Below are 9,388 nucleotides of genomic sequence, written 5' to 3'. Positions count from 1 at the left end.
CATTTTATTACTGTATTAATGACCAAATAAATTCTTACAGTCAGTGTAACATTATTGCTGCAATTTATTTATCCTCTTTAGAAGTTTATCTGAATACAGGAAACAATCCCCAGAAGCGCCACTGCATTAATGCGCTTCAATGCGCATTGAAATGCACATTAAAGGTTACACCTTGGTGACGCATTAAATGCGCGTAATGCGCACTTAATGCGCATTAAATGCGCGTAATGCGCACTTAATGCGCATTAAATGCTGTAATGCGCATTTAATGTGTCACCAAGGTGTGACCTTTAATGTGCATTTCAATGCGCATTGAGCGCATTTAATGTGGCTGGCGCTACTGGGGATAGTACGATCAAAGTACATAAACCTGAGTCAAAGTCAAAAATCAAAATATCCTTTAAACATTTTTTTCAATTTAAGGACATTGTCTGATGTTCTAGACAACTTCATGCAGAGACCATACAGATAACATGAAAATAAGAATGATGGAATTACAAGTTTTCCTTCAAAGACTCACCCAATTTTTTATGGCGTCTCTTAGGTACCACTAAACTTGGAAGCCTCAATGCAGTATGCGCTTCAATACAAGTAGAAATGCACTTAAAGGTTGACACACTGGTGACGCATTAAATGCGCATCGCAGCATTGAATGCGCACTTAATGCGTCACCACCAATGGGTCACCTTTTATGTGTATCTTTACGCGCATTGCTGACAGAAAACCACCATTTCCTATTCGATAACTTACCTTACGATGGACTTGAGCTTGCTTAAAACTATAAAACGACTATCACGCAATTTTGAAATTCCCGCTGACACCTCGTAACCAACAGAGTAGACTGAATTTGTCATACTTCCCCTGCACATTCATTCATTGATTCATTCATATTAGTATTGAAGTTCGGAGCCAGGCGCCTCCTTTTCTGTGGTTTGCCCTGCCCTGTGCCCCTGTGCCCCCCGGTGTTTTTCACATACGTGCAGTGTGAGTGTGTTAGTGTCTGAGTCTTCGTCCGTGTGCAACATAAGAACTCGTGACAATGGTAATTTTAATCTATCGAAATAGCTGCCATCGGTGAAATTCAGTGACGAATTCTGTGAATTTCACTGAACTGATATTGCTATGCGTCCTTTACGTATAACCGTTCTGTGTGGTTAGTCCCAATATCCTTGGTTAAATATCAGATGTCCGGGTCCGGCGTCTCACAGAACTTCTATTTTCTCTGAGAATTATTTTAAATGTCACATACCATTATTTAAAGACATATTCATTTTTTCAGTACTCAGTGCTGTGGTTGCTGCGTTAAGAAATTCTCCTCAAATATCTCCCCAGTTATTGTCCTGTCTATTCTAACCTATACAAATCCTACACACATCCTTTTCTTAGAATTTCATTCAAAATATGTGAATTACATATCTCAATTTCTTCTTTCGAATTATGATAGTATAGTTTTCTCTCAGCTAAGACTATTATGTTGCGTTTCAGCAACCTCAAATAATTTTGTTGAAAGAGGGGACGGAGAACTCCCAAGGCACATCACAGTTGCTCTCCAATATAACAGCATGTCAAGCCGTAGTGGATGCTGTCAGAACCACCTTGGGTCCACGAGGAATGGACAAACTTGTAGTTGATCAAGGTGGCAAGGCCACAATTTCTAATGATGGTGCCACTATTATGAATCTTCTGGAAGTTGTCCACCCCGCTGCCAAAACACTTGTTGACATCGCTAAATCTCAAGATGCTGAGGTAAGATATGATGTCTATTTGTGCCTCTTCTCTCCTTTCTCTCCTGTCGGTGTGATCTTTAGAGTTCTCAAGTTCACCATCAATGGAGAGTATAATATATGTTTGAAAATAGACTGATGATGCTTGGCAGTCCAGAGTGTCATTTCATATTTCAAGGTACATCATGCGTTAGTTGTGGGTTAATTTTCCTGTCAGTATTATTTATGCTTGGTAAATCCTTAAAATTGCAGTTCTGTTGATAATTTTATCATTTTGTTTACAAAGACATTTCTTTTTTCTTTTTTTGTTTTCCCTGCGATTTGGCAACAGCCCGTGCCATAATTTGTACTCGAAATCAATCAGTGACTGTCAACGCATGCCATACCTTTTTTTTTTTCATAACTCAAATCCTTGTTTTTGAAAACTAATGGATCAAATATTATGTCAACCTAAGTTGAACCCAAGATGTATGCTTTTGCAATGTTGCGGGCCAAGAGGTTTTAATAATTCCTATCAAGGTTAGACTTTACGTACTTGAAAATACCTAAACTGTCATGTTAACATATTTTACAGGTTGGAGATGGTACCACCAGTGTGGTTTTATTGGCTGGTGAATTTCTGAAACAAGTGAAACCGTTTGTTGAGGAAGGTGTTCACCCTCGCATTATTATTCGTGCCTTCCGTAAAGCAACTCAGCTTGCTGTGGAGAAAATTAACAGCCTCTCAGTAAAAATTGAGAAGTCGAACACTGTTGAACACAGAGCTCTTCTTGAGAAGTGTGCTGCAACTTCACTGAGCTCTAAGTTGATCCATCAGCAGAAAGCTTTCTTTTCTAAAATGGTTGTTGATGCTGTCCTTATGCTTGATGATTTGTTGCCCCTCAATATGATTGGTGTCAAAAAAATTCAGGGTGGAGCTTTGGAGGTATGTAGCTATTCTTCATGTAACATTTTTTTTGTTATTTCTTTTTAACATTTATACTAGATTTAGTCAAAATCAATTATTTTACTCATCTCAACTGGTTATAATTGATGAGTGTCCTTCAAAAAAATTTTCTTTCTTCCAGGACTCCCAGCTGGTCAGTGGTGTGGCTTTCAAAAAGACATTCTCATATGCTGGATTTGAAATGCAGCCTAAAAAGTACACCAACCCTAAAATTGCTCTTCTGAATGTGGAATTGGAGCTCAAAGCAGAGCGTGACAATGCTGAAGTAAGAGTTGAGTCTGTATCTGAATACCAGAAGGTTGTTGATGCTGAGTGGCAAATTCTTTATGACAAATTAGATAAGATTGTCAAAAGTGGAGCACAAGTTGTTCTTTCAAAGCTACCAATTGGTGATGTTGCCACTCAGTATTTTGCTGATAGGTAAGTGTTAACTTAGTAGTCTGCTTTATTCCTTTCTTTGATTATTGGCTCAATGTCCATGCATTTGCTTTTAGGGATATGTTCTGTGCTGGGCGAGTTCCTGAAGAAGATTTGAAGAGGACAATGAAGGCTTGTGGTGGATCTGTGATGTCTACTGCTCATGATATCAATGAGTCAGTTCTTGGTCAGTGCGAAGTGTTTGAAGAAATCCAAATTGGAGGGGAGAGGTAAGTAACAAAAGCCATTTTATTTTTATTTATTGAGACAGACTACATGTGTTTGTTTGTGGAACAAAGTATTGTCAATTTTCAATGCAATAGATTTGATTTTTTTTTCTTTTTTGCTTGTGGTAGGTTTAACATCTTTAAAGGCTGCAAAAACGCTAAGACTTGTACAATGCTACTGCGGGGTGGAGCTGAACAGTTTTTAGAAGAAACCGAAAGATCACTTCATGACGCTATCATGATTGTCCGCAGGACCATTAAGAATGACTCAGTAGTTGCAGGTAACTGCACCCTAGTATTCTGTATTCTTTCACCTTTGTTCTTTTCTTTAAACATGTAATTTTGCATTGAAGGTGGAGGAGCCATTGAAATGGAATTGAGCCGTCATTTGCGAGATTACTCAAGAACCATTGCTGGCAAGGAGCAGCTACTCATTGGTGCCATTGCCAAGGCACTAGAAGTTATTCCCAGGCAGCTTTCTGACAATGCTGGCTTTGATGCCACCAATATTCTCAACAAACTGAGGCAAAAGCATGCTCAAGGTAATTCAATTACACATAATATTGTGACTATATATTTCTCTTTAATATGTTGCAAGGTTCTAACTGTTTTTATCTTGAACCTTTAGGTCAGTCTTGGTATGGGGTCGACATCATGAAGGAAGACATCTCTGACAACTTTGAAAGCTGTGTCTGGGAGCCAGCTATTATCAAAATTAATGCTCTCACAGCTGCAAGTGAAGCTGCATGCCTAATTTTATCTGTAGATGAAACCATTAAGAATCCTAAATCAGGTGGTCATGATGCCCCTCAAATGCCCCAAATGGGCAGAGGTATGGGGCGTCCTATGTAGTTGCACCCAGCTACATATAATTTATTTTTGCACATTACTCCTGCTAATTACTATGTGATCCAATGATAGATTAGGAGATACATCCCACTCTAAATTTTATTCCCAGTGAAGCTGTTTTTGTATGCATCCTAGCATTTTCATATTCCATCTCCATTGCTTTTACTGACAATTTGTTGTTTGTTATGTATTCACTATTAACAATTAATTATTTACACTTTATGTTCACCATAGTTGACTTGATTAATAACAAGAGCATTTCATAGTATTTTGTATGTTCAAGAAGTCCAGTAAATACTTCTGTTAAAAAATGAAATAAAAAATTCACGCTTTTTGCCATCTTAATTGTTATATTCTTACAGTAATATCAATTACTCTATTAAAATTCCATACTCGGGATGTTGAATCCCAACACATCTTTCTCAGGATAGAGTCCATCAAGAACACTGTGCAAACTTTATTTTGGATAGGAATCTTTGCTCGAGGTAGAAAGCAAAATGTCGTTCAGCATGGTTAGAGGCTTGGCAACGGCCGCAGTCTACGGGCGATTGATATTTTTGGGCCACAACGGATGTGTATTCGTTCTCCAAACCAAAAGTACCGAAATGCACAGGGAGGGACCCCTGAGCTTTGCTTTTGCGCGCTGAGGCCTCCATAGGGGCTTACGCGTCCAATGGGGCAGCCTACCCCTCTTGTTCCACGAGAGGGTACGAGTTAAGTTCAAGACCCGTGACTAGGAGCGGGTGATTTCAGAAATCGCTGGGACTGACAGCGGAAACATGATTTTCGCTTCATTGCGTGACATTAGACATTTGCCTCCGAATTCTCGGATGGATTTCTCATAGTTACGATGTTTACGTTGACGGAGAGAGAGATGGAGCTATGAGAAATTGGGCTTTCCTAACCAAACTTCTTCAATGGTTCAGTAGAGTTGTTGATGTCATTATTAAGATAGTCATCAGATTATAATCTTGTTCATCTTAAGTCGTGACTTCGTGAATTGATTGACGCTGTTACTATCATTCTTACAGTAAGTCCCGTTTATCTTTCTTTACATTTCCCGTGGGACAAAGGACTAGCAATATCAGTTTTCGCTGGTTTTTGACTGTTCCCCGGTGTAAACAGTACAGCGTGATATATTCAGATAATTAAGAAACATTTTATTAATAGACCACCCTAGCGAGTCCGGAAGAACAAACAATCAAAGTACCGGGAAAAGATTATATAATCACCTTGCAGATCACATTCTCTTCATTTTTTTGACATAGCCTCAAGTTAAAAACAGTTTTTTCTCTCCACACAGTTATTTATGATTTATAAATGAGCTGTTTTTGTAATCTGTTTCTGGTCCTTTTTGAATCACTGAGTTCTGTTCCCCGACTCGCTAGAATAGTCTATTATAATATGTATTGATTGTGTCAGACTACCTAAAAGTATATCCACGTCTATTCGTGCTCAAGTTCTCTGAAATTCCTTTTCTCTTCTGCTTTGAAGACATGGACAAACGAATCACACTGGAAATTCCACCACGAACCGCCACTCTTATTGAAGAGCTTGACAGTGAGTATTGTTTAAGTATTCATAATTTACTTGCCATCTTTTTTCAACAAGAGAGTTAAAATTACCAGAGGACTAAATGTGATTTTTTTTTTCTAGAAAAATTGATGGTGTTGTTGCGAGATGGAAGAACATTAATTGGCTATTTGAGAAGCGTTGATCAGTTTGCTAATCTTGTGCTTCACCGCACTATTGAAAGAATACATGTTGGCAAAGAGTATGGTGACATTCCTCGTGGGGTATTCATTGTGCGAGGTGAAAATGTAGTTCTCCTTGGAGAAATTGTAAGTAACATTTTATATAGATAAGTCAAATGATGCCATAATACTTTCCTTCCAAATCCTCTCACTCATTTCTATTTCTTAATTATTTTCAGGACCAGGAGAAGGAAGATAAACTGCCTCTTCAAGAAGTCTCTGTAGATGACATCCTAGATGCCCAACGCAAAGAGCAGGAAACTAAGCAAGATCAAGAAAAACTGCTTGCTAAGGCACTGAAAGAACGGGGATTACAGTACATCCCAGATATGAGCCATGACGACATGTTCTAGGTACAAAGCATCAAATTTGTGACATACAAGACTGGTAAAGTTTACAATGTTGTTTTTTTTTTGTCTGTTTTTTTTTTCTTTGTTTTTTGTTGTCTTCATTGGTTGGATTTGCATGAATCATGTTTTTTTTACTTACTTCAGACTAAAGAATTAAGTTTTGGTGTCAATTATTTTGAGTCAATAGGTTAGTTCGTCACCAATGTTTTTTCTGTAAATCACATATTTATTTCTTTAGATCTGATAAATCAATACAGATTTAAATAGAGTTTTTACACTTATGTACCAGATAGTGTTGAGGAAATTAATGGGACTTCAATTTTCTTATTTAAAACCCATCTTTGTCTCCTTTTTATAAATTAATGCTGCATTTAGTCTCTTAAAACAAGAGGCCTTGCCTCAGCTTAGGCAGCGATCCTTAGAGGTTTGCTGAGTTGGGCTAGCCAATCACAGCATAAGGCACTGCCAGAACTCATGCCTTATGTGTGGCGCCTCTACTCACAAGGCTAAATTCACCATTACACTTTATACTCAGGTTATACTCAGGTTTAGTTGAAAATAATTTCTTGTGTATTAGTTTCATCTCTTCTCTTGTTATTGTTTGAGGAGTGTTTCATAGACCTTTGCTTTCATCAAATAATCTGTAGGAAAGTACACAGTACAATAATTCCTTTTATTTCATATGTACAAAATGATACAATACATGTCAATCTACAGAATGCCATGCTGGAAATGTCTAAATTTTTATATCAATCATTGCAGATTTGTTAAACTGATGCATCTTCCAGAGTTATTGGTTTTTGATAGATGTACAGTATACATGTACATATATACGTATATTTATTGTTAAATTTACGGTTCCTATGGCAGAAACTGTCAAGATTCAAGATTCTAATCAAGTTTTGTGTACATAACTACTTTACTTTGCAATGCTGCAAAGTTTTGCAAGTGTAAGGTACAAATCAAATCAAATCAAAGGGAAGTCAATGCTATGACTTTGTCAGAATGTTAAGCATTGAAGTCTTTCTTCTTTTTTATATAAAAATAGTATCCGATTACCAGTATTAGTTTCTTCCCTCATTGCTTGCTCTTTAGTTTACCCTCAATAAATTGATTTTGTTGGAAAGAAACTTGCTCACAGCCCCATAACTTTCCTACAATGTTTCCTCATTCCAAGATTTTACCTCTTCAGAGTTATCAAAGTTAATTCAGAGTGGTTGCTGAGAAAGGCCAAATTGACTGGAAGACTGAGATAATTAAGGAGGTGATGGATTCAAGGACACTAGCAAGTCAAGTGCAGTGTTGAATCAAAATATTTGCAGTAAACTCATTTCTTAGCTTGGGCCTTTTCAACTCAGCCCCTAAGCCCACAATCCATACATCAAAATTTTTGAAAGTCTCTTGCAATATTTGATTTTATGATTGGACGAAAATTGTTTATAATGAAAACATTTATACATAACCACCAGTGAGGAAAATTTTTGCATTAGGGGGAAATTATTTGTGAGTGGAAGATTGGAAATGGAAGTCTAGTACAGTGGGTTTTTTTTTCCAGCTTAAAATCTCCAGTCACTTAAATTAATGTATGTACATTCAGTGGATTAACTTGGTGAATCTTTGTAATAATGAGCAAGGGTAACATCCAGATATTTCTCTGTAAATTTACCATGTGGCTTAATTGACATTACAGTGTGATGCCATATTCAAGGGAATTAAATCTTGGGCGTTGAAAATGATGCATCAGAGCCAAAGTGTAGAGAAATATTTATGAAAGAAAAGGTATGACATGAAAATCTCTACTTGTGCCTCATTTCATCCATCTCCAGGTGAACTTCTGATTGGGATCTCCGTGAACGCCTATCAATACAAAACCTGACTGAAGTAGTATCCCAAAGTTTTACCAAGATACTTTTCTTTGTCCAGAATTCATTACTTTCCCATGTATTACACATATTAACCTTTTAAATTTTGATTCTATATAATATTTTTCAACTAAACGAAATTTACATTCTTTTCTCTCTATACAATTGTTGTTATTGTTAATGTCTAGAAGTCCTAAACAGTAGCATTTTGGCCTATGGTTCTTTGTTTGATGATATACCAACCCACTCCGGAGGAAAAAAACAAAGCTTAGATATTCTTATCAGAACAGTAAAGGTGATTTGCGAAAGAAAGACTGTAGAGAGTAAGTGAATTAATGTTCTCTTGATTTTTAAAGCGGAGCATGGTACAATTCACAACAAGATTTGGGGAACATTTAGTTACAACCTAAAAAACACAAAGTAAGTTCAAGTGAAATGTTGCCGAACATATTGTTGTATGAGGTAAAATCAAATTATTGTTAATTCCATAAATTTTTGTCTTGATACAAGTCAGACTGCTGAGTAATGTCTCAGAACTGCCTGTCTTTAGTGACACTTCAATGACAATGACATATTCTCTCCTGCATTGGAACTGTTTCTCATGGGATATGTGGGGTTGCAATACCTTGATGTACTAAACTACTATAGCATTCAGAGTAGGTTGTCTGATAATGACTTACAATGAGGTAGAGCTAAATTCCTGACGACAGGTTGTGCAAAGGAGGGAAGTCCCTTCTTTCACCGATAAACTGCCAGGAAGTGTGGACTTCTTGATTGATACCATAGCACAGTCAGAGAGAATTCACGTGCTAACAGCTTAAACATAAAACTCTAAAATAATTATTTTAAGGAAAAATGAATTAAAGGTCAAAATGCATCAACGTGAAACAACTGCTGAGGTGTTTTCTTCACATTCACAGGTTTCATGAAGGAGAAAGTTATTGGTCCTAGAACCACTTTTCACAACCACCATAGCAAATGCAAACTCAGAATGAAAGTTGAATTATAAAATCAGATGTGTACATTAATTTCATTACTAGCCATAACCCAAGGAGGCAAATTATTACCTGAGATTTCTGGTTGATCTCTCTTGTTTCCCTCTGAATGTATGTGAACACAATTCTCTCAACACAGTAATAGTTTTACATCAAGAGACTTTCTAAACTCTTGGGTACCATCCATGCGTGTTAAGGAGTCTCCCCCACAAAAAACGTCTCATGAGACAACGCTTAAGGCCTAGTAGATCACCTTATGCTAAA

The 9,388-nt window shown here is 37.1% G+C and overlaps 2 protein-coding genes and 1 long non-coding RNA gene across 4 annotated transcripts in view; 2 read left to right on the top strand and 1 right to left on the bottom strand.

The window, feature by feature from the left end:
- The first annotated feature begins 895 nt into the window (after positions 1-895).
- Positions 896-4,508, top strand: LOC113210644 (T-complex protein 1 subunit eta). The gene is made up of 8 exons (XM_026428733.2): positions 896-1,042; positions 1,486-1,746; positions 2,299-2,649; positions 2,792-3,090; positions 3,165-3,317; positions 3,444-3,595; positions 3,668-3,856; positions 3,943-4,508. Exons 1-8 carry the CDS (start codon positions 1,040-1,042, stop codon positions 4,164-4,166), a joined length of 1,632 nt encoding a protein of 543 aa, XP_026284518.1. The 5' UTR covers positions 896-1,039; the 3' UTR covers positions 4,167-4,508.
- Positions 4,509-4,974: 466 nt separating this feature from the next.
- LOC113210646 (U6 snRNA-associated Sm-like protein LSm1) lies at positions 4,975-7,397 on the top strand. 2 transcript variants are annotated; one of them, XM_052274383.1, is made up of 4 exons: positions 4,975-5,193; positions 5,586-5,723; positions 5,820-6,004; positions 6,097-7,397. In XM_052274383.1, the coding sequence occupies exons 2-4, from the start codon at positions 5,660-5,662 to the stop codon at positions 6,268-6,270; spliced, it is 423 nt and encodes a 140-aa protein (XP_052130343.1). In that variant the 5' UTR covers positions 4,975-5,193; positions 5,586-5,659; the 3' UTR covers positions 6,271-7,397. The 2 variants fall into 2 exon arrangements, with proteins under 2 accessions (XP_052130343.1, XP_026284523.1); XM_026428738.2 differs by having other exon boundaries at positions 5,008-5,193; positions 5,658-5,723.
- The window catches only part of LOC127751226 (uncharacterized), a 9,519-nt gene continuing 7,050 nt past the window's right edge, over positions 6,920-9,388 (bottom strand). Inside the window, exon 2 of the long non-coding RNA XR_008012029.1 lies at positions 6,920-9,377. This is a non-coding gene — a long non-coding RNA (uncharacterized LOC127751226). The remainder of the gene's footprint in view (positions 9,378-9,388) is intronic.

Source organism: Frankliniella occidentalis, unplaced genomic scaffold, assembly GCF_000697945.3.
Source record: "Frankliniella occidentalis isolate FOCC.00 unplaced genomic scaffold, Focc_3.1 Scaffold386, whole genome shotgun sequence".
Lineage (NCBI taxonomy): Eukaryota > Metazoa > Arthropoda > Insecta > Thysanoptera > Thripidae > Frankliniella > Frankliniella occidentalis.
Note: the sequence above shows the minus strand (reverse complement) of the source record. Positions and strands in the feature narration are given on the sequence as shown.